At 30.2% G+C, this 26,192-nt stretch overlaps 1 protein-coding gene across 1 annotated transcript; it reads left to right on the forward strand.

The window, feature by feature from the left end:
- Positions 1-16,708: 16,708 nt before the first annotated feature.
- Positions 16,709-20,483, forward strand: LOC101247182 (WAT1-related protein At4g08300). Its single transcript, XM_019211161.3, has 7 exons — positions 16,709-17,388; positions 17,779-17,841; positions 18,766-18,882; positions 19,235-19,469; positions 19,552-19,710; positions 19,815-19,966; positions 20,061-20,483. The coding sequence occupies exons 1-7, from the start codon at positions 17,192-17,194 to the stop codon at positions 20,245-20,247; spliced, it is 1,110 nt and encodes a 369-aa protein (XP_019066706.1). The 5' UTR covers positions 16,709-17,191; the 3' UTR covers positions 20,248-20,483.
- The last annotated feature ends 5,709 nt before the right edge of the window (positions 20,484-26,192 follow it).

Below are 26,192 nucleotides of genomic sequence, written 5' to 3' on the forward strand. Positions count from 1 at the left end.
TGAGAATCTATGTCCCACCACACGGTTTTAAAGTGAGCTGATTTGATGGATAAATCGTATTTAATAGAACAAAGTTTTCATTAATTTATGGTGAAAAACTTATTTCTAATAGTGTAGAAATTACGGCGGAAATATATTTCTATTAAAAACATAGTTTCAGAATAGAATTCTCTCTGATGCTTGTTTGGATGATTGTTATCTGTTATATTGTATTGTTAATTTTAATACAACATTGATTTTGATTGTTACATAAATTCTATTGTATTGTAATATTTAAATTCATCGCTAGGTAATGTCGAAAAAACTCAGTTTATATGTAACAACTGATTTGATGTAATTACATCATTACCTTAATATTTTCTTCTCATTTTATTCTAATTATTACTTAGTAATCATATTTCATCTATAATTTTATCCTACCTTTTCATAATACTCGACCACCTACCTTTTTCTTTATATTTATCATTCAAGTCATAATAAATGTGTAAAAATTAATAAACGATAAAATAATATAATTTATTCAAAAAAGTATATTTATTAAAATAATATAATACAAACTCAAGCCAAAAAAAAAGAAGAAAGATATAAATGAATTGTCTGAGAAAAACATAAGAGCGAAGCAAATTTATTTATGAAATCCATTTTTTTAATGTTTAATTGTCAGAAAATAATTTATGTTCTAAAAATGTACTCTTACATATCTCTAAAATTAAATAAAATGATGGAGATAACCACTTGGAAAGAGATGATTGGAATATGAGTGTGCATGCAAAGACAATATAATAATCAAAGGGATAAAGAAAAGCAGAGGAAAACAATTATATTTAAAAGAGAGAAAAAAAAAGAAGAAGTTGGATGATGAAAATTTTGAACCACATATATCTATTTATGTTTTGAAATTTTCAAGTTCGAAATTCCTTATCATCAAAAGTAATATGATTGTCTCTTGGGTGGTTTTCGAGCTATTGCATAGAGACAAAGACATTGGTAGTTGGATCCAAACCTACAACTCTGGTGTGGAAAACATTTCTATAGCGTCTTCCTCACCACTGAGCTGTCAATGAATTTCGTTAAAAGACTTCACAACTTATTATCCATATATATTTATTAAACTTACTAGTACAAATACATGGTCTACGTATAAGTTACTGAATTCATCCGAACACACAAACCCCCACCTAGCTTTATCCCTATATAAAAGCAAAAGTTTTATCGTGTACGCACCCAAAAAATAACAGTCACGTGTTTCCCTTATCATTAAAAAATAAAGGGATAAAAGACAAATGTACCTCCGAACTATCCTAAATGGCATGCAAATACCCTTTGTCATACTTTTAGGACATTGGCGCCTCTGTCGTCCAAAAACTAGAGCATACATACCTTTATATTAACGGACATACATGTGTCATAATCTTATCCATCGATCCAACATTTATCGACGAATAAGAATAAGTCACGTGTCCCTATTTAGTCTTTCGGTAGAATGAAGGGAATATATGCTCTAGTTTTTGGACAACAGGGACACCAATGTTCCAAAAATATGACAAAAAATATCTGCATGTATATCATTTATGACAATTAAGAGATATATTTAATTTTTTCCCCAAAAATAAATAATGGAATAAAATTAAATATTGATCTTAATCCATGTATTTATCTCTTCATGTGAAAGTAATTGAATCACCCTCACACTTGAAAACTATTTAAATAATGAATTGAGTGCTTTCACTAGTCCTTTTTGCATGGAGAAATTTGTAAGGTGGGAAGCCACCAAATAAGGCATTGGAATCTTAGCCCAAACGCACCAACTTTTTTTACAATGGATTTTGTCTCCCCAAGTGCTCTAATGCTTCACTTATCTGGAATACTCTTCTTTCTTTCTTTCTTCTCCAATAATATTCCAATGAATTATGTTTCAATCATAAAGTGATACATATATATACACACACTTCATTTCACCAATAGTTCATAAATCATATCAAACAACTACCTCATATCAAATCAATTTCATCATATTTTTTAAAACTACTTTTAATATATATACGTGTTTAATTATCTTGTCAATCAATTGAGTATAAAAAGAACAAAATAAATAAGATAGATACTGAAGTTAAAATATAAATATATAAGGTATGAGGTTTGTATATATTTGTATTCATTATTCTTTTGGTATAAACATTGATAACGTAGGGATTCGTAACATTTTGAATTTTTTTAAATTAAGATTCGAGTCATTCTTTATTTGTGAATAAGATTGTAGCGAGTAATCCTAAGTGTTAAGGTCACTGGATGTAACATCTTAGATTTACAAAAATAAAAATGAAAATAGAACTAAAGAGAAATTCATACAAAGTCACCAATCACTTTTTCGTTTTGGGTTAACTTCAATCGACCATATATTTTAGCACATAAAGAGTTAGGTGATCCATGATCTACCAAATTGAAGGTGTCCTCTTTCCTACACCGCCAAATTTGTTTAATTTCGAACTCTGAGTAAAAAATTATACCTGTTTAAATTAAGCCTCTCCATGTATGACATCTTATATGTTTGTAGAAGAGTATTTTGATCTTTTTCTTTTTTCTATTAAGCCTAACCATGTTTTCCTTATCCAGTCAAGGTTCTAATCAGATGCTAAGTTCCTTTTTCATGTTCCTAAATACTTAGAAAAATAAGAGAAGGGTTCAAGAGGAGGAATATCTAGGTTTAGAATATTTGTCAAGATATCGTCGATTTTCGCCAACAACATTGTATGTAAAACTTCCATAGTGATGAATTTTTACGTCCACATGTCATACATGTAATTTCTCCGTAAAATTATTGTATCTAAAGGATTCTTGCATAGTTCTTGATTTCGGTTCAATTCTTTAATAATGGAGGTCATCCATTGTTTCGTATAGTGGATCGTTGGTAAGAGTCATGTTTTGAGGAGGTTTGTATGAGAAATTTTATGAATTTATGTGGGGTTTGAGAATCAAGAATAGTTTAGGAGGAACCATTCAATTCTAAACGCGTTAGGACCTTAAATTGAGAAGAAATATTGATCGGTTTTCTGGGTATGGGCGGGACGACGCGCCACCCAAACACCAGGTAGGAGTGTTCACGATTCAATTTGGATCGGTATTAGTAAATCAAAACCAAATTAATTTTATCGATTTTTAAATTTCTAAAATCAAATCAAACCAAATAAAAAAAACTATCGGTTTGGTTCAGTTAGATTCGTTTTTCTGTTTTTTTTTTTGTTTGAAAGTAATAAGTTTGTTTAAGACATATGCATCTCGATAGACACAATCACTTAGTACATAAATGATTCGCAAAAAAGTTATTATATGAACAAAATGATACATCCAATGTACCAAGTTTCAGAAACTAAAAAAACGCATTGTCAATAGCATAAAGTTGGTTCAATGTTCTGGAGATATCAACATCTTGTCAATTGACATTTCAATTAAATTACACTTTAAAATATTGAGAAATTACTTCTCAGTAAAAAAAAAACAATCAATAATTCATAGACAAAACTAATCAAGTACTATTTTCTTTAGATTGAACTTTAAATTATTCAATACTGTATTACAAAATTTTATATAGCACGGAGAAAGTGTGATCTTAAAGTAATGAATATAGAATAATTTAGACTTTAGGTTTGTAATAGTTGGGCTAAAATTACGTGTTGGGTTTCAGAAAATAGTAAAATTAAAGACTTAAGTTAATTAAAATTTATCAAAATACTTATATTTAATTTATAAATAATTATAAAGTTCATATATATAACTTCTCAGTTCGGCTTAATTATTTTTGCGGTTAATTTTTAGTAAAATCAAAACCAAATCAAATCGATTTTCAAAATTTAAAACCAAATCTAAACAAATCATACCAAATATTGATTTTTAATCAATTTGATCCTAATTGCGATTCTATTTGATTTTATAACCATAATCATAAACAATCCTAGTGCCAAGGCCGAACTTTAGTAGTTCAGGCCCTGGCATGACGCATCAGTAGTACGCCAAGGCCTGACTTCTGAAGTTCAGGCCCTAGGGCGACGCACCAACAGTATGTCAGGATCGTCCAATCCTTTTTCTTTTCGTGCTTCTTTTCAAACGTGTTTCTTTGAATGGTGACTACATTCTCTTCTTTGTATTACATCCTAAAGGCTTCATTAATCCTTGAGAAATCCTACATGTCCTAATCACATGTCTTAGTTTACATTCCAAACTAAAGTGAGTTTAAGAGGAAAGTTCAAGAGCTTTTATTGAGTTGATTTTGAGTTCTTGAGTCACTAATTTTTTTAAAAAAACTCTATTCCTAATTATTGAATTGATATATATTATGCATTGAGGTTCTTGAGTTGATTCATTCATGTCTGTATTCCAGCATAAACCATATGAATTTAGTATTCTTGAGATGAGTAGTATCGTTGAGTTCTTGAGTTTTCTCTATCGTTATTGAAATCCTTGAGTTGATTTGTTCATGTCTATATTCTAGCGTGAACCCTTTTTTGAGTTATAAATCTTGAGAAACTTTTGAAGCCAATATTTGTGTTTTAAACTGAGTTTTGCGGAAAGTTTAAAGAGACATTCTAAGTAAAGTTTAAGGGAGCTTTGTATTTCCAAATGTTTCATTTTTAAATAAAGAAAGAATATTGTTTTGAGAATATAGAAACTTTAATTTCTAAACAAATTTATGAATTCAGATTTATTTCAGAGTAGTTACCTCTTTTCGGAGGATAGTTTGAGCAATTATCTCAAATCAGAGAAATATCATGTTTTATACATTTGAGTACGAATATATATTTATTGGGAGTAGCATTGAACATTGATATGAGGATTAGTTTATATAAATCATATTCCTCATAAACTATGTAACCAACATGAGTAAGGAATCTTACTTTTTAGATGAATCGTCAATGTCTTCGGGCAGAAATTACTAAATCCACTTAGTAGAGGTGTTGTATACCTTGACAAGGTATATGACAGTTCTAGCAGCGTGGACGAGACGTTGTATCATCACGTAGCTCATAGTGATAATTATCGGTTAGAGAATCTCCCGAATAAAGTTAAATTTTTACTATATCACTTAACATGTTGAGTTCAGAAATGAGTAAGTATCTTTGTAAAGTTATAATTTTTTTTTCTTCCTTACATTCAATTGAATATATATCTATATCTACTACATTTCTTTCATCCAATAAATTGTTATTCAACTATATTACATACTCGTATACTTAATGTATTGATGTCATTGGACTTGCATCTTTTAATGATGCAAATGTAGGTTCTTAGAATCCTTAACAAGAGTCCATTAAGATCACTTTGTCTGCTCGCCAACTTTTGAGTAAGACCTCCTTGCTTCTTGAAGATTCTAGTTTTTATGAGTTGTTAGTATTAGTAACATTTTGAGTAGTCGTGGGTCTTGTCTTGACACTTGTCTATATAAAGTACAGGTTTTATAGATAGACAGTTTTGGAGAGTCTTTTAGTTTTGAGACGTTTTATTTTAACTTATGTTTCGTACTTATTATATCTAGTATTCTATTTTTAAACGTTTCTTTCAATTTGATGCTTATGTATGCTTGAGTTAGTCTTTCAGTCTCGAGTGTCAGCGACGTCCAGAGTGTAGGCTTGGATCATGACAAACTTGGTATCAAAGCATAGAGTTCAAGTGTCATAGGGTGTTTATGAAGTTGTGTCAGTAGGATTTTATTTACGATTGTGAAGACATCACTGATTTAATAAACTTTTGATTTACTATAGAATATGCCTCAATTGCACTAATTCTTATCTATTACAAGCTCTAAGATAAAACATGCAAATTTTCTATAACACATGTCTGTTCAGAGACATTTTTTGTGATACCACATTTACGACCAGAGTTTACAATATTTTCCACGCCTAGCATGGTGGTCTTACCCCTCATTCACTTCATAGAATGCATCTATACTTTTAACAGTTATCAAAAGTTATCATTCTTCGTAAATGGAACACAATTATCTTAGCGTATCAAATTATGATTGCTTTAGTACCTCATTCCATGTTCATAAGCATTATTCAATTACTTATGCTCTTTCAGACATAGTATGCACTGCTACCACATTCACTTTAGGAACTGGAGCGATTTCAATAGAATAGATTTCATGACTAATTTTATCAAAAGCACATTATGTTGCTTTAGTCATCACAACATCATCGACATAGTACATTAGGACTAAAATCAAATGTTTTATCCACATAAAAATTAACATTTCGAGCTATAAATCATTAGGAATTATACCCAACATCTTATCGTCACGGTGTATTGAGATTTTTAACCAAAATGTTTTACCCTTGACAAATGACTGTTAATATCGAATTCACGCACACACACTTGATGAATGAAGAACACAAAAACTTTCAAGAGAAAGAGATGAGAGATCTAGAGAGAGAAAGAGAAAACCCAATATTTCGTGGTAACACCCCGTGAGTGAACTTCCACGGTGGTGGGTATATTTATATTAATAAATCAGAGTATTTTTGGTTACAGAGAATAAATAGAGAATAAACAGTTATATATATATTAATCAGGCTCCACAACCTAACAATGACTAGTGACAACTGAACTCTTAGGTAAAAGAACACATTACTTGAATAAATCTTTATTAGCCCAAACCTTCTCTCTCTCACCTCAAACACATTAACATCTCAATTTTAAAACTACGACAAAAAGATGAGTGCAGTAATACAAACTTAAATCGGGCATATGACCTCAAAGTTAGAAACCTCAATTGGATAGTGACTCATACTAATAATGTGTTATGAAATTATATAAGACAGTAAGAAGAATAAATTAGAAAGAAAAGAGAGGACTTCTTATTCCTCTTGAATGATATTTAAGGATTCACATATCATATTTACAATGAAGGAAAATCCCTTAATTTACAGGGGAAACCTAATTTGGTCCACAAGTATAATTCCTAGCCATTTCCTAAAAGGACTTTACATAATAAACATTCACTATAACATAAATATATTTATAACAATATGTACTCATTGTAAATTAACCAATGAAAAATTAAAGAATTAATATTAATACTATTGTCATTCCTAATATTGAAATTATTATTTTTTAGTTTGCACTAGTAAGTCAATTCCCTCAATGGTCACCCAAGTTAAGAGAATTGCCTTGAAATATCATTTATGTTTCATTTAGGATCAAAATATCACTCAACTATCACTATTTTCTAACATATACTTGACACTTTAAAATCACCACTCTCTCCTAGTTGGCGTGACATGTCATTAAAGTCCTTTTTTTAATAATAGACTAATTTAATTCATTGAACCTATTTAACTAAAATAATGATCATATTATTTTTAATGAATTTAATGAAATTAAAAATAATATGACCATTATTTTAGTTAAATTAGTTTAATGAATTAAATTTAGTCTATTATTAAAAGAAAACTTTAATGACATGTCATGTCAACTAGGAGAGAGTGATGCTTTTGAATTGAAGTATATCTGGAGGAATATAGTGATAGTTGGGTGATATTTTGATCTTAAATGAAACATAAATGATATTTTAAGGCAATTTCCATAACTAGGGTGACCATTTGGGGAATTGACTCTGATTTGGCTGTACTTAAGTTAACTATAATATGTATTTATTGGCTATAAACTCATTGGAGCATTCAAAATCTAAGCCTAAACATGAAATAATAGTTAAAAGGAAAAAACTATGAAAATGTATAAGAAATATTTATAAAATTTATAAATTACATAAAATATTAATAAAAATTGTATACATATAATGTCATATTGTTTCGGTTGAATTTGCCATTTTTAAAAAAAATTTAAAACGAAGTCAAATAAAATCAAATCAATTATGTGAAGTTCCTTTTGGCATGTTTGATTAATATTATAAAATTAACTTATTTTGAAAAATATTTTTTTTTAAAAAGTTGAGATATAATTTATTTTGACTACAAAATTTTAAAAAATACATTTTTTGTACAACAATCATTGTTTGACCAAACTTTAAAAAGTGTTTATCGATGTATTTTTTTTAATCAAAATTAAAGTGTTTCCGTAAATAATTAATATTTGTAAGTGTCACGACCCAAAACGTGTCGTGAGTGGCACCCACACTTATCCTACTATGTGAGCGAACCAACCAATCTGAATCCCAAAATTTCAAACATAATAAATAGAAAACAATGCGGAAGACTTAAAACCCATTAACAGAATCAATAATCAACTTCTAAAAACTCAAAACTTATCATTATCCCCAAAATCTGGAAGTCATCATCATAAGAACATCTATCCTCAACTTACTAAATCTAAGAGTATCTAAGAAGCTAAAATAACTAAACAGCTAGTCTATGCCAGAACTTCAAGGCATCAAGACGTGAAGAAGAAGATCTAGTCCAAGCTAGAAACAATAGCTCACCCTGAAATCTGACGTGATGAAGACTGACTAGAGTTGCGGTTGAGTTGAAGACGACGGTACATTTGCTGCACTCCACAATTAACAAAAAGAAAACATATAAGTAGGGGTTAGTACAAAACACAAGTACTGAGTAGATATCATCGGCCAACTCAAAATAGAAAGCAATATATATCAGATGATATCATAAAATCAACTACAATACTTAACAGGTAGCAACAACAAGTACAAGGATCATTGATAATAACGCCAAGTACACCCATGAGGACTCAAGCCTCCATACCATACTCATTTGGGAAATAGGTTCTTTAAATTGAGTACATTAACATAATTCAAGGTTCATTCTCTTTATTCCTCTTGTGTCGGAACGTGACACTCCGATCCCCTAATACTACGTGTCGGTTTGTGACACCCGATCCCCTATACTATGTGTCGGTTCGTGACACCCGATCCCCTAATACTACGTGTCAGTTCGTGACACCCGATCCCCTAATACTATGTGTCGGTTCGTGACACCCGATCCCCTAATACTATGTGTCGGTTCGTGACACCCGATCCCCTAATACTACGTGTCGGTTCGTGACACCCGATCCCCCTAATACTATGTGTTGGTTTGTGACACCCGATCCATTAACCTCATTCTTTAGTTCATCAAGCCTTCTTTTATACCAAGTCATCATCATTAACAAAGAGGTTTTTAAGATTTAAGATTCAACAGCCTCATCATGCTTATTTTATCACAATTATATAATCACATCATGCAAGCACACAATTAAGCATATAGAAGGGTTTACAATACTACCCAATACATATCATTCGCTATTAAGAGTTTACTATGAAACAGTATAAACCATAACCTACCTCCACCGAAGAATTGCGATCAAACAAGCTAATTCCCCAAAGCTCTGTTGTCCTCTTCATTCCTCTCTCTCTCTCTCGATCGTTTCTCCCTTGTCTCTCTCTGTTCTTTCTATTTTTCTTATTCAAAACCCTTTTTCTATTACCCTAATTAGTATATAATTAAGTATAAAAGATGATAAAAATAACCCACTAATTATTACAAGGTTATCTCCTTTAACCCCCCAAAAATTAAATTATTAACATTAAACCACTAACTTTATAATTATAAGCAGGAATAGTCCAAAACGCCCTTAAAACAATTAACAGAAATCCGACCCAGTCAGGGTTACGCAGTCTGTGACGGCCCGTCGTGCTTGCGATGGTCCGTCGTGCTTGCGACGGTCCGTCCTGCTGCTTCCGTCACAAAGTTCAGAGAGTCGATTTTATTTAAGACTCTGTGACGGTCCGTCATGCCTACGACGGTCCGTCCTGCCATGTCGTCGCGAAGTTCAGAGAGTTGTTCTCAGTACCCAATTTTTCAGAATTCTAAGTGTTTTGGAACGAGACCCCCTCGACGGTCCGTCGTGCCCATGACGGTCCGTCGTGGAATCCGTCGATCAAGACAGTTTTCCCAGAAATAAAATCTGCTGCTCAAAACGACTAAACAAGTCGTTACAGTAAGGAAAAACTACTCTTATTAGCATTTAAAAAACAACTTCTTCTGATATTTTCCAAAAACACTTATTTTCTTTTTTTTAAAAAAAAAAACTTTATCAAACACCTCATCACATTATTTTTTTTAAATAAACATTTTTTGTCAAATAAACAAAATTGTAAGGACAAACTAATTTAGAGGAAATGTTGGCGTAATGGACCTAATTAAATCATCAATATATATCACCAATGATAAACCTAAACTACTTTTTAGAGGTTTTTTATTTATTTTTATTTTGATGTTGGGGTGTTTGTTATAATTGGAGTCTACCACTTTGCTTTTGGGAATATTATTTAGAATGATATATATACATATATATATATATTTCATATTTCTAATTGTTCAGTTTGGTCACTTATTTCTAATTGTTCGGTTTGGTCGGGGTAGTCTATACGCACATCTTTCTTTGGCTTTTTAAAGATATCTTCCGCCCGTCCCGCTATACTGTAATAATATTTCAATGCGCTTATTATATAGTCGCTCTCCCTCTCGTAACGGCCTCGTACAGGGAAACCTCTTTTGACAGTCTCGATAACAATAGGCTCTCCTAATTTCTCCTCTATCTTCTCGATAACTAGGCGAGGTTTTATATATATATATATATATATATATATATATATATATATATATATATATATATATATATATATATATATATATATAAGGTAACAAAACATAACTATTTTGGTCAAGTAATCTTTATGTAAAAAATGATGTCACTACAATTTTTGTTATTTTTATAAACTTAAAAGAGGAATAGAGAATATTCAATTTGGTATGAAAAAGTAACTTTTTTCATAATCAGACATTAGCGATCAATTATATTCAAGATTACTCTTTAATCCTTGTCGTTATGCAATAAAAAGAGAAAAAAAAAAGAGAAAAAGAATCTCTAATTATTTTTTTAATTATCCCTGATTATGATTTTTGTAGCTAGATTCCACTTGACATCATGTGAATTTCTTTTATAAATTAAATCAAATTCTCCACTTATAGCTATAAATAATAATTAAAATGGAAACCATTTTTTCATGTCCAAAACTTTAATATATATACTAAAGACTTAAATTCCTTTTCAATTACTTTTTTTATACAGCTGTTCTACTTTAATTTCTTAAAAAGAGTGGTTTTCCAATTGTTATATTTTGTACTCCAAAATAATTTTTAAAAAAAACATTTTTTCTCAAAATATTAAGTTTCTCTAATTTTTTTTTCTATTAAAATTAAGATACTTCCAACATTAAAGCACCGTTCGATAATCTTGGTTAGAATGACTCTTTAACGTAAATGAATTGTGTCAATGTTTTGTAACAACTTTTCAAGTCATTACAAGAAATTAAGTTTTTTTTTAACGATATTTTGTGATAAATTTTCATATTTTTCACATTCAGTTCTAGCTATTTTTGCACCTTCTAATCGACCTGAACAATATATACGGATCCCCTTCACCCCGTGTAAAATTTGATTTTTGTGATAAAATTTTTTGATTACTACTTAGATTACTAGAAAAAATTTGGTTGTGGATAACTGTCAATATTTCGTGACAATTCTTTTAAACTACTGAAAATAATAAGGTTTTTTGTGATGATGATTTGTGACAGCTTCATATATCGTTATAAGAAATTAGATGTTTTCTAACGATGTGACAACTTCCTAAATCACTACAAGAGATTAGGTTTTACATGACGATATTTTGTGATAACTTCGTAAATTACTACAAGAAATAGGATTTTCTCTGATGATACAATAACTTCCTAAATTACTACAAGAATTAGTTTTTATGTGATCTTGTAACAAAATTTGGCTGAAAATTATTTATGAAAATTTATTCATAAATCTTCACCCTCTTCTTCCTCTTTGCATTATAAAATTATAATTTTTTTTAAAAAAAAAAATTATTTTCGTCTTCCTTTTAATTTCTTTGACATATAACATTGTATTATGTATACTTCATAATTTAAGATCGTTTGGTGGATTGCAATATCGCATTCTTTCATCCGTACGTTTTAATCTTATGAGATTATGACGTAAAGAAATTAAAATGGAAAATTGATAAGTAATTAAAATAACAGAAATAATTTTGCAACTACTTCATTTAAAAACTCAAATTATTTAATATATCACACTTTATTACATAATTATACTTACAAAACACTTCAATATGAATTTTAAATGGGCAAAACACATAAAATTTCGTTTTGATAACGAGTAATAGTGAGATTCGAATATAAAATCTTTTATTGAATTTCAAAGAAGGATAATCTTGCTTTTTTCTGTTTCGGATGTGAAGGCTTAGGATTCAATTTTTGTTTTAGGGTTTCTTTATTCGCCCTGAGTTAGAAAATTATACTTGAAATAAAAATTGTCTCAAAAAGCCATTCAACTATAAGAATTTACGTAGAAAAGTCATTAAACTTTATTTTACGTTAATAAAATTACCTCATTAAGGCTTTTATCTTATAAAATTTGATTATCTATCTTTGTTTTGGTGCACAACCTTTTTTTTTTCTCTTTTAGGAGATGTATTATTATAACAAAAAAAAAAATTAACAACATATTCTAAATAAAACTACACACATAATTGTTAACGTTCCCAAGTCAAAATCATGCAAATTGGAAATCCTAGTTTATCATATTAATTTCCCCTAAAGTGTGATCATTTTTCTTGTGGAAATTGAATAAATTTTCAGCCAAAATAACTTTTATAGAAGTATTTAATTTAATTAGTACACTGTTAAAATCTCACGAGAACTATACAAATGAGGAAAGGCTAAAATTGATTACATGACAATAAAAAAAATTAACTTATTTTCTCATACTACATTTTTTATATAATATATTTAGTCGAGTGATTTTAATTTAAAAGATAAATATTTTAAAGTGATTTTATCAACAAAACAAAATTCAATAATTCTGCTACATAATTTTTTTCTCTCATAGTAAACTTTTAAGATATTAACTCTCGTTAAACAAATTAAATAATTAAAATGTTACTCCTCATGCTTTTTAAAATGGCACCTACCTAACCTTAAATGATTTTGAGATATTAACTCTCGCTAAACAAACTAAATAATTAAAACGTTACTCCTCGTGCTTTTCAAAATGGCACCTACCTAACCTTAAATGATTCCATGAAATTATACATATAGATATACAATATGTTAATCAATTTGAAAAAAGTTGATGCTTTTCAAATCATGTACAATATGATAAAAGGAAAAAAGTATTTTAATTTTCCTACGTTTTCCCAAGCTTATGTACCAAAAAAGTGGCAAAAAGAACCAAATATTGTGCCTTCATCCTTCTTCCAAAAAGACAAATAAATAAAGGGGAGGAAGAGATATACTTCTTCAAGGCAAGAAAACAAGTAACTACCCATCTTACCTATTGCTTTCTTGTCTATTTAGCTTTTTCTCTAAAGGAAAAATAAAATTAAAAAAATTAAAGTTGTGAAATAGAAAGAAAGAAAAAAAAAAGCCTATATACCTCAATAAAAAAATTATAATAATGACCATTTACAACTAGGTCTAGTTGAAAGAGCCACTATATATGACACCTCTTTGACCAAGAATTAATGATAAAACATTTGCCTATAGTATTGTTACTCTTGTTGTCTTTACATATAATAGAGGAGGCAATTTATCTTTATTGTAAAAATTTCTAATATTATACTACTTTATAGTGTATCTTGTATATTTTTAAATTATACCAAAGAGAAACATAAGTTTACGAGAATTAGGAGACTAAATTCAAAGGGTTACAATCATTAGTAACCGTCATTTAGCTAAATGTAGGATGCTATTTTTTTCTACTTAATTAAATTATATAAAGTACTTAATAATTGGAAAATGGCAAAAAAAATTTATATAGTCGATATTTACATTAAAATGGAAATCCCTTGAGCTAAAAAGTTTAAATTGTTAAAATAACCGTTTAATCATATTAAACTAAATGCCCTATTTATTTTGTAACTCAATTCATCTCTTGTTAATCTAAATATCATTCCTCGATGTCTTCTGAGTTTTGAGCCGAGCATATTGCATAGGATTTGTTTAGTGCGATTTATGTTCCTGTTTGATTTTGCAGACTATTTTACAATGGAGAGTTTATTTACTATGCACAAAGTGCTCACCATATAATTCTCACCCAAAGGGTTTAAAATGTGGCAGAGATTATAGTAGTTACAGATTATTCTAAAATTCTAAGAGAAAAAAAAAGTTAACGCTTAAATAACCTACGTACCTAACCCTTTATTGAGAGTGACAATCATTTAGATGAATAACCCCTTTTTAATGCATTGTAAAAAGTTACAATGAGTTCTTGAGCAATTGTTCAAACGTCTTTGGATTTAGCAACTTACGTGTAGGGATTAAATATGAATTTTAGAAAAAAATCCCACGTTTAAATTTTAAAAGGGACGAACCAACAAACTACTATATTATTACACCAAAATAAATAAATTTTAAATAACAAAACATGTTTTTTTTTTTTTTAATAAAATTAAAACAAAATCATCAAACATTACAGAAGTAACCTTCTAGAAACTAAAAATCATGTACCAAAATATCTACTAATCTAGAATATGTCAAAAACTTCTTGAGCTCAAATCACACACGCAAGTGTACGTGGTCATTTAGGTACTTTTAAAGTGGATCTTATGAATTGAAGAATCAGGTATCGTATCCACAGAGACTTAGATTAGAATATCATGATTTTTCCAATACTTTTCGTTAAACACAAGCGTTATCAAGATTAAAAGACTTATTGATTTTTATAAACGATAATTTAAGTAAAAGCTAAACAAAAGCTATTCAATTTCTAAAGGGCTTAAACATTGGTTGGGTGAAGTCCAGGACTGTAGCTCACTTCAGAAATCATGCACATTTTCCTGTAAAATGGATATTCATCAACTATCGAATCAAGTATTCCCTGATTATGATCGAAATTTCAAAGAGATTCCTGAACTATTCTAAAGTCCTATTGACCCTCGAAATATTTTTTTTTTTGTAATTTTATGCACTTTTTTGGCTTACGTGACATCCAAATATCTCGCACGCGCCTCAATTGCGTGGAGTCTTGGAGTGTGTCATTTAAGACAAAAGGTGTATAAAATTACAAAAAAAGAAAAATTAAAAATTCAAAGAATAATAGAACCTTAGTTTAGTTAAGGTATGTCTCTGAAATTTTGATCGCGGTCTCGATCTAGGGGGTAATTGTTCCTATTATAATAAGTAGAGTAGTATCCTTTGGGGTAATTGTTCCTATTATAATAAGTAGAGTAGTATCCTTTTCTAATGAAAACTGCTCATGTGTCAAAACATATAACAATAGAGATGATCAATTTGCTAATTTATTGTAGTTTAATTTCAAAGATGAAAGAGCTCACATATTTGTGGTCTTTAATATGTTGTATGGGCAATTTACAATGTGAAACATGACAGTTCTTATGATCTTTTTACTACTACTTAAAGAAAATATTTAAGACTTCAAAATGAACTAAATTTATTTTAATTTTAAGGGAAAATGCTTAAGTACCTGCTCAATCTACGTCCAAAATTCTAAAGACACACTTATACTATACTAAGGTCCTATTATTCTCTGAGCTTATTTTATAAGTAATTTTCTACCCCTTTTCAGCCTACGTGACACTAATTTGACAAAAAAAGTCAATCATCGTAGGACCCACAAGATAGTGCCACGTAGGCCGAAAAAACGCAAAAAATTATTAATAAAATAGGTTCACGGAGTAATAAGACCTTAATATAGTATAAGTGTGTCTCTAAAATTTCGTGCATAGATTGAGAGAATACTTATGCGTTATCCCTATTTTTAATGCTCTCCTAATATTTAAGATGTTGAAATCAATTAAATTGTATGTCTCAAATCTTTTCTTATTTGAATAATGTTATCAATAAATACAATTATATTAAAAACTATCTGTTTGTTATAATTAGAAAGAAAAAGACAAGCGAAATTAGAAGAGTAATGTGAAAGAGATATAATAATTTTTTTATATATATTTATTATTAATTAACGTGATATACAAACACATACACTTAACTAGTTTATCGCTAACTTTGAAAGAAATTTGAATTGTCCTTTTCTTGTACTTTATGTACAAAGTAATATGAATAAATTATGATAAATCTAAAGCAAAGAACCACTTAAACATTAACAAACTTGCTTTGAAAAAATAATAAATAAATTCATGGATTAATATAAGTGTACAATAATTCATTAAAAAAATACCCCCTTCCGCTTATTTTTACTTGTCTACTATACTAAAACAGTTGCACAATAATAATTGTTCAGTTTGTAAAATCAAGCGATAATTTATTAATCTAAATTTATTTTTTTACCCTTGTTGTTACATACTATTCAATATCTAATACATTTCTCAAGACATTGAATTTAATACATTCAGTAAATAATATAGTAATATTAAACTTACTATTTATTGTTTGTAAGATGCATGTCAAGTCAATAATGAATAACTAACGTTAACTGTGTAAGACTAGTACTAGTTGTAGTCCTCTATAGTATCTATTATTTTTTTTGTTGATGATCTCCTTTAATTAAGTTAGATATTGAAAATAGGGGAGGCAATTCTCATTAATCAATGTAGACATTTTGAAGAAAAGTGTACACTCATTACCCACTTCTCCAAAGACCACATATCTTTGTGTTTTTTTTTTTTATATACCTACATCATCTCCCACTAAACCCTAGATGTATTTGGTGGTCAATGGTTCAAACTCCACCTTCACAAAATTACAAGGACAAAAGAAGGAAAAAAATTAAAGTAAATAATTTTATTTCTTTTTCCAATAAAAGAATATACGTAAAGAAAAAGAAAACCCTCTTTTCTTTAAATTTTTTTTTTCTCTCTCTCTCTAATTATTAATTTGACAGCAAAAGATTCTTGTTGCTTGAAGAATGGATACTACATTGCATGTAACATAACATAATTTGGTTTTAAATGGATAAGGGGAATCTACTAAGGTGAAATAATGAGTTAGTGCATCAATGAATAAGCTAGACTATTAAATTAAATTAATTAAAAATTATATTTATAAAGTTATTATTATTAGTATTGGTTAAGCTTTTTCACCTTTTTTTCTTTGTGTATATATAGGGGCACACTTGCTATATTTACATACCCCATCCAAAAAAAAACCCTTTGTTTTGAGAGCGTGTTAACAAGAAATTTAGAGATGGCTGGTGAATTTAGCTCCCTTGTTAACAAGATCAAGCCTTATTTGGCTATGGTGTCTTTGCAATTTGGTTATGCAGGGATGTATATTGTCACCATGATGTGTTTCAAAAGAGGAATGAGTCATTGGATTCTTGTTGTTTATAGACATGCATTTGCCACCATTGCTGTTGCACCCTTTGCTATCGTTCTCGAAAGGTCTATCTATCTATCTGTCTGTCTATTGATTTTATTTTCTTTCTACTTGATCAATTCATCCATAGTACGTTTGTAGTAGAATATATACGTGTATAGAGATGCAATATCAAGAAAAGGTCTTTGTGTTTCTTGTACTTGGTTGAATCACAATCATATATTATGATATGTTTCATTTTATATCTGGTGTTGAAGTAACTCATTATTTCATTGAAATTTTTTAAGGTATATATAAAATATCGGGACATCTGCATGTTCTAATACCATGTTGAATGTTTCGAATGAAAAATTTTAACAAAGAGAGTGCATTTTTAAATATCTAACGTCCCAATTTTTGAGAAGTTAAACGTAAATTTTGACACAATTTTTTTGTTTTGATAATTTTGTATGCAGGAAAATAAGGCCTAAGATGACACGCAGGGTCTTTATTAAGATAGTGGCTCTTGGTTTTCTAGAGTACGTACTTTATTTAAAACTTAATTTACATGTGATTAAATTATTACCAATAATTATATTTGTTAGTAGTAAATTTTTTTTCATAAAATAATTTAATTTTTCTATTATTAAGTCATGCAAACACATGAGATTCTAATGTCACTTTTTCTTTAATTTAATTGTAGCATCTTTTGCTCATTTCATCATATGCTTAAAATTGAATATAGAATCATAGTATAAAATTGTTTTAACTTTTTCATACGAGATCTAAAATGCTTAATTAATATTTAAAAACGTTTGGTTAAAGAATTATACTATAAATTCTACAACTTTTATAGCTTCACATCACCCTAAACCTTAACTTATATACTATCCTACCCTACCCACCCTCCCCCAACTATAATATACATATAGTTTTAATTTTCCCTAGTTTTTTTTTAAAATTAAATCGAAGAGATTCAATAAAAAATAATTCACACACTAAACAAAATAAATTAAAATTCAGCTGTTTTTATGGTATGTATTTTTTTTTGGGTTAAATTTAGTACGTAAAACATATTTTGGTGATAGAGTAATCACTAATCATATTTTTCTTAAAGGTTAAACAAGACAAATTAACTTCATAACGTGGAATTTATTGCTAATCATTTGGAATTAGCTAGAAAACAAATTAATTATGTTTGAAAAGTTTAAGTACTAGAGACAAAAATAATACAATGTTTAACAATGTTATTCTATTTGAGGAATATTGATCAAGAATATATGTATAGTACTACTATAAAAAGCATAAATAAAATGATTCCAGAATTAAAAGATGTTGTTTCATGGAATAATTTTAAACTTTTATATTTTAATTATGTTTAGATTAATATATTGTACTAATTATTATTATTATTATATACTTATAAATAAATTATAAAAAATTAAAAATAAATGTAATTTCAGGCCAGTGATTGATCAGAATTTGTACTATTTGGGACTGAAGAGTACAACTGCAACTTATGCATCTGCTTTTGTTAATCTCCTCCCAGCAGTAACCTTTATTCTGGCTGTAGTTTTCAGGTAATATATATATTCTTATTATAATAAATTTAATGTGTATTAAATTATTAATTATTGAAATAAAATAATATGGTAGTTGATTGTACATGTAATAAGTTATGAAAAGAGTATGACCTCATATAAATAAAGTTGTTGCTTCCCACTTGTAAAGCAAAAATCATATATCTCGAAAAAAAAAAGAAGTTAGTGGTTGCTTATGTAGTTATGTTATATGATTACTGACACATTATAGAGATTTTCAAAAAATAAAATAATAAAAAATTATAGTATAAACAAAATTACTAGCGATCGATAAATTCTGTAGCTAAATAACATAATAATCGAGATTTTTCTTTTATTTTGTCGTGAGTAGAATTGAGAAGGTAAATTTGAAGAAAAAATCAAGTATGGCAAAGGTTATAGGAACAGCAATAACAGTGGCTGGAGCCATGGTGATGACTCTATACAAAGGGCCAATGTTCAACCTGGTCCCACGTCACGGTGGCGCGCACCACGAAGCCTCTGTCGCGGCCCCTGAGAATTGGGTAGCCGGAACCATTGAGCTCATCGCTTGCATTGTTGGTTGGTCCGGTTTCTTTATTGTTCAAGTAAGTTTAGTAACTCTAAATAGTTGTTTACACAACGAGTTACATTATAATATATATATAATTTTTTTTTATGTATATATAGTCGATGACACTGAAAGAGTATCCCGCGGAGTTATCTCTAGCAGCATGGGTATGTGTGATGGGTGTAGTGGAAGGTGGAATTGTTGCACTTATAATGGAACGTGATTGGAATGCTTGGGTTATTGGATTTGACTCTAGACTCCTTGCTGCTGCCTATTCTGTATGTATTTTTTTAATTATTCTAATTAGTAAATTAATTTTTTTTATATATATATATAATTTAATTAAGATTCTAACACTATATACTATTAATTTTTTTTTTAGGGTATTGTATGCTCAGGAATTGCATATTATGTGCAAAGTGTTGTTAATAAAGTTAAAGGCCCAGTATTTGTAACAGCCTTTAGCCCATTAAGTATGGTTATTACTTCAATTCTTGCTGCTATTATCTTAGCTGAATCAGTCCATCTTGGAAGGTATATAACACAATTTTATTTTTTTTGTATCAACATATTACTAGTGATTCATTTCGATTGTTATCTAATAATTGATTTATCGCGACGATTTCAGCTTAATTGGAGCAATTATCATAGTCATGGGACTATATTCTGTGGTGTGGGGCAAGAGTAAAGAAGGGAAAATCAATGATATCACTAGTAAAGATCAAGAATTACCAGTTGTGGATATTAAAGAAAGATCAACTATTGTTGATGATAATATTAATGAGAAGAAAACTTCAATCTACCAAGAGCATTAACATGATTTAAAAAAAAAAAGAAGAAGATGTTGTATCTTTAAATCTGTAATTTTAATTTTTGACTTGTTGCAATGTTTAAATTTTCTAAGTGTTGCTCTTTAAAACAATGCAACTAATGTTGTGATCAATTGTTGCCTAATGGAAGGGGAAGAAAAAAATGTGTAATCTACTTTTTGTGTAAAAGTTAAGGAGTTGTATCTCCATTTGGGAATGAAAAATGAAAATGTTTTATATTATATTTATCGTTTTGATATTTCAAAGTATATTGTCGCGCTTCAATTATAGAGAAATATGTCATCGATATCAAAAGAATTTAAAGATGCACCAAATACATCACTCTATCCATCATGATTCACGACAGATGTAACATAATCGTTTAATTGAGCATAACTTTAATTTAATTGGAAATTTGTATAGATCATAACTTTGCAAGGTGTACATCATGATATTTCACCACTTTTTTTAAAAGTAAATATGTTTTGTTTTTTTTAAATTCATCAAAAATATATAACTTGTAAAAATGTGACCACAATTAGGTCCTTAACACAAACTTTGGCGTATACTCTTAGGATAATGACCCCACATCATCACTAAATATATTCACTATCCAATATAAGTTGTGGAATTTCAATTCACTTTGTTATATCAATTTATATCAATTGCATTATTATATAGACATAATACATATATTAGACCTTAAATTTCGTTTTAAATTTTAACTTTAACCTCCAATTTTTATAATACACAAACAGACACTTTAACTATCCAACTTTTAAATAAATAAACACATGTCTTACATGACACAATACACGTAGGACACCACGTAGAGTTAAAAATGATATGTAGGATGACATGTAGGACATGTGTGTCTATTTGTTCAACTTTATACAAGTTTAAGTGTCTATTTGTGCACATCCAAAGTTGAAGGATATAAATATAGTTTGAAGCCAGGTTAAAGGGCACATTTATGTATTATGCTTATTATATATTCGTAATCCATATGAAAAATGTATATGTAAGATCGTGATGATAAATGTATTTCAAATGTCACGTGAATATGCTAGTCTCTTTCAAAACAATGCTCTTAGGCCACCAACTTCTCAAGTAAACATATGGTTTTTAATGTAGGATACAAAATGATTGTAACAACAAATAATCAATTCAAGTTATATATAGTCTATCAACTAGGATCTCAACTTAGATTACAAACACATAATCATTTTTTTTTTCAATATTTGAATCACCATATACACCCAACCTAAGCACATTGCATACTTTGTGTAATATAAATCATCGTTCAAGCATAGTCAAAGAGAGTAAGTTATATTCTACCTCGAAAGCTTAACAAAACGTGATACAAATTAATGATGAGTAATTGTTAAATGAATCATAAAATATATTTCACGCCTGTTGGAATTATCAAATAATTCAAAAAAATTTTGATCAATACGATGGTCAATCCTAAACTTTACAAAATCTAGACATCAATTGCGATTAAGGTAAACCATCCAATTAAGTTAGAAATCACTCTTCCAACCTAGTGGAATCATCAAGACTCAAATCCAACTTCGTTAAACCAAAATGTTGACCTTGAATAAACTTTCAAACTAAATATTTTTCTAAAACATATATAATCACCTCGGAGATTGTGTCACTCATCTCTGTAAGTCATCGATAAATAAAGAAAGGTATAATGAGGGTTTAAACGTGAAAAAAGATATAGAAATCATGTTGAATAAAGAAACCATGAATTGTATAGCTATATCTCCATTGATGAAGCTTGAAGAAGAAGAAGCAGATTAGGTAGAAGAAGAAGGAGATGTGAAGAAGAGAAAGATCACCCTTCTTACATGTATATTAATAGAGAATGGTATAAAACCATGAATGTAAAAGTGTGTTTACAGATGAGTTTGCATATCTATATATATACACACTACTAACTCAATTAACTAACTATCTACAACTAACTAACTATCTACAACTAACTAATGGAAATGTAAGTTGTTATGTAACTAACTAATTGAAGTGTAACTAACTAATTGAATGTTTATACATAAATCAATACCCCCCCTCAAGTTGGAGGTGCAGCAAGCAGATCCAACTTGCTGAGAATTGCTGAATGCTTCACTCCAGTGAGTGCCTTGGTTAGGATATCAGCAAGCTGTTCACCAGTTCCAATATGATGTAGCGAAATCAATCCTTCTTGAAGTTTAGCTCGCACAAAATGACAATCGACTTCAATATGCTTCGTTCTCTCATGGAACACAGGATTCTTGGCAATCTGTAAAGCTGACTGGCTATCACAGAAAATAGGAAATGGATTAGTACATGGCACATTTAGCTCCTCAAACAACCTGCTTAACCATACCAATTCCCCTACTACTTTTCTAATGGATCTGTATTCAGCCTCAGCTGAAGAAAGAGATATAGTCTCTTGTTTCTTTGATTTCCAGCTGACAGGACTTGTTCCCAACAATACAATGTAACCAGTAACTGATCTTCTTGAATCAGGACATATGCCCAGTCTGAGTCACAAAAGGCTTGTACCTTGTAGTCATTAGTAGAAGACATGAGTAAACCCAAAGTTGGATCTTTCTTTAAATATCTAAGTAGATGATATGCAGCCTGCAAATGAGGCTCTCTAGGTTCCTGCATAAACTGACTTAGATGTTGTACTCCATATGCAATGTCTAATCTTGTATTGGTGAGAAAATTTAACTTTCCAATCAGCTTTCTATATGACTGAGGATTTTCCAGAAGTTTCCCTTCACTAGCTTTGAGCTTGATTGTACAATCAAGAGGAGAAGCTAGACTAGAGTATTCTGTGCAATTATACTCTTTGAGAAGATCAAGCACAAATTTTCTCTGAGAAATAAGCATTCCAGCCTCAGTATATAGTATCTCCAAACCCAAGAAATAGTGCAGCTTTCCCAAATCCTTGATTTTGAATTGGTTATGAAGATAGTTCTTTAGCTGATCAATCTCTTCAGCATCATTTCCAGTAAGTAGAATATCATCTACATATACAGCTATAAACACAGCGGAAGGACCTTGTTTTCTATAGAACAAAGAATAGTCATTTAATGAATTACTGTATCCCCTATACTTCAAGGCATCAGACAATTTAACATACCATTGTCTACTGGCCTGTTTTAAACCATATAGGGACTTATTGAGTTTACAAACCATGCCTTTTGTATCAACACTCAAGCCCTGTGGAACATCCATGTATACTTCTTCATGCAATTCTCCATGAAGAAAGGCATTGTTGACATCCAACTGGTATACATTCCAGTGTTTCTTTACAGCAGTAGCTATCAAAACTCTCACAGTTGTCATCTTGATGACTGGAGAAAAAGTCTCTGTATAATCTATTCCATAGTGCTGAGTGTAACCCTTCACAACTAGCCTTGCTTTATACCTCTCTATACTCCCATCAGCTTTATGTTTTATCTTATAAACCCATCTACATCCAACAGCCTTCTTACCAGCAGGAAGAGACATAAGTTCCCAAGTATCATTGTCATGTAGTGCAGTCAACTCTTGTGTCATTGTATCTTGCCAAGCAGGATTCATTGCAGCCTCATTAAATGATGATGGTTCACAATCATGTGACACACTCAATATAAGTGACTGACTATCAGGATACAAGGATGTAGAGGTTATATGATGGTGTTGTGAAAAAGATGCATGCAGGGAAGTCATGTAGTCTTCAAGATAAATTGGGGTTTTATGAATTCTAGTAGACTTTCTGATGGAAAGATCACATTCTGAGGGTGTGAGATTTGGTGAAAGGGAAGTAGTCTCAATGGGATCACATTGTTCAGGCTCTAGAGAGGTGAGATTAATATCATTATCATCAAGAAAAACACTATCAGATGTAGAACTTGAAGAAGGATTACTGGTAGAAAGATTAGTGATTTTAGAAAAAGGAAATACTGTTTCATGGAACACATCTCTAGAGATATGTATTTTATTGCTGCTCAAACTCAACACTTTGTAGCCTTTAACTCCAAAAGGATATCCTAGGAATACATGAGGTGTAGCTCTAGGCTCAAATTTTGTTCTCTGATGTTTGTGTGCAGTAGGAAAACAAAGACACCCAAAGCTTCTCATATGAGAATATTGAGGCTCTTGATTATACAATATAGTAAAAGGACATTTGTTGTGTAGGTAGGTAGAAGGAAGTCTATTGATTATATATGTGGCAGTAAGTATGCATTCCCCCCAATACTTGGTAGGTAATTTGGATTGGAAAAGTAGAGCTCTAGCTGTTTCTAAAAGATACTTATGTTTTCTCTCTACTACCCCATTTTGTTGTGGTGTATAAGGACAAGATCTTTGATGTAATATTCCTTTGGATTGAAAATAAAGGACAGATTCTTGATCCACAAACTCAAGACCATTATCTGATCTTATTGTTTGAACACTTGTCTTAAACTGATTTTCCACCATGTTGACAAAGGATTTTACAATGTGTAAGGCATTACTTTTACAACTCAACAAATGTGTCCAAGTAGTTCTACTAAAGTCATCAACCAGCGTAATGAAGTATTTAAAATTGTCATGAGTGGACACATGATAAGGACCCCATAAGTCGACATGCAGAAGCTCAAAAATCTTTGATGTATTATGAGTTTTAGGTGGAAAAGATAGTCTAGTCTGCCTGGCCATAGGACAAATGTTGCAAGTAAAAGACTGTTTAGATGAAAAGTTCACAGGAATGGATGTAATCCCTTTCATTTTTATAAAAGGCACATGCCCAAGTCTATAATGCCACAACAGATCACTACAAGAACCATGAGATAAAGGAGGTACATCACCAGCCAGTAAATTATTTGTGTTGCTAGGAATTGTGTCCTTTACAGCTGATTTAGTATTTTGAGAACTGAATGAAGTCTTGTAAGAATGACAGATGGTACTACAAGAATGAGAAAAACATTTACATTGAGGTCCTATCTTATTGTTATGAGAAGAACAAGCCATTGAAGATGAGACCTGTGAAGCTGAGTGACTATCCTTTTTTAAACAATCTGGGCAAAGGAAGTACAATCCATCTTGTTCTTTACCAATCTCCAGAGGCCTCTTCATTGAAGGGCCCTGCGAGGTACAAGATGAGTTAGAGAATGAGGCAGTACAATTGAGATGTAGAGACAAGGAACTAATCGAAATCAAATTGTACTTAAAGGAAGGAATAAAGAGGACCCTGAACAATGTGATTATGTCATTGATTCTAATATTTCCAACTTTGGTCACTTTAACTTTGTATCCATTTGGTAATTTAACTAAAAGAGGATATGGTAGATCAGTAATATGTGAGAGATGGCTGACATCAAAGGTCATGTGATGTGTAGCTCCCGAGTCTAGTATCCATAAATCAGTCCTTGATTTGAGACATCCACACGACAGTTTATCAAAATCAATGGATGAGTTGCAAGCTATCATACCTGCAAAGTTTGCAGCTCCACAAGTTGCTTGTTCCTCAGAATTAGCATTTTCAGGCTGTTCTAATTGAAGGTGTTGTAACAAGTTAATAAGTTGTCCACATTGTTCATTGGTGAGATTAGCACTACATGATGTATGAGCATCAGTCTTTCCCATTGAAGAATCTCCAAAAACATTAGCTGCTACTCCTTTACCTCTAGTATATATCCTTTGATTATTGTATCTTTGCTGATTAACACCTTGTCCACTAGAAGAGTTGTTTTGATTAGGATAACCATGTAATTTGTAACACTTATCAATGATATGCCCTGATCTTTTGCAGTGTTCACAGAAAGGCCTTGGCCTATTGTTCCCAGGATAATTGTTTGGTGCATAGTTTGTTCTAAAAACTCTTCCTCCTGTTGATGAACCAGCATTACTAGAGTTTGATCTTCCACATGATGAATTAGATGAACCAACACGTACAGATGAATTCATTGAACTTCCTTCAGCAAACATCT

The sequence above is a fragment of the Solanum lycopersicum genome, chromosome 11 (genome assembly GCF_036512215.1).
Source record: "Solanum lycopersicum chromosome 11, SLM_r2.1".
NCBI lineage: Eukaryota > Viridiplantae > Streptophyta > Magnoliopsida > Solanales > Solanaceae > Solanum > Solanum lycopersicum.

Excerpts from the sequence above, each read along its gene's own strand:
- LOC101247182 (XM_019211161.3), top strand. The coding sequence starts at position 17,192 with ATGGCTGGTGAATTTAGCTCCCTTGTTAACAAGATCAAGCCTTATTTG. Across the intron at positions 17,389-17,778 it reads TTTGCTATCGTTCTCGAAAG|GAAAATAAGGCCTAAGATGA; the intron begins GTCTATCTATCT and ends TTTTGTATGCAG. Across the intron at positions 17,842-18,765 it reads GTGGCTCTTGGTTTTCTAGA|GCCAGTGATTGATCAGAATT; the intron begins GTACGTACTTTA and ends ATGTAATTTCAG.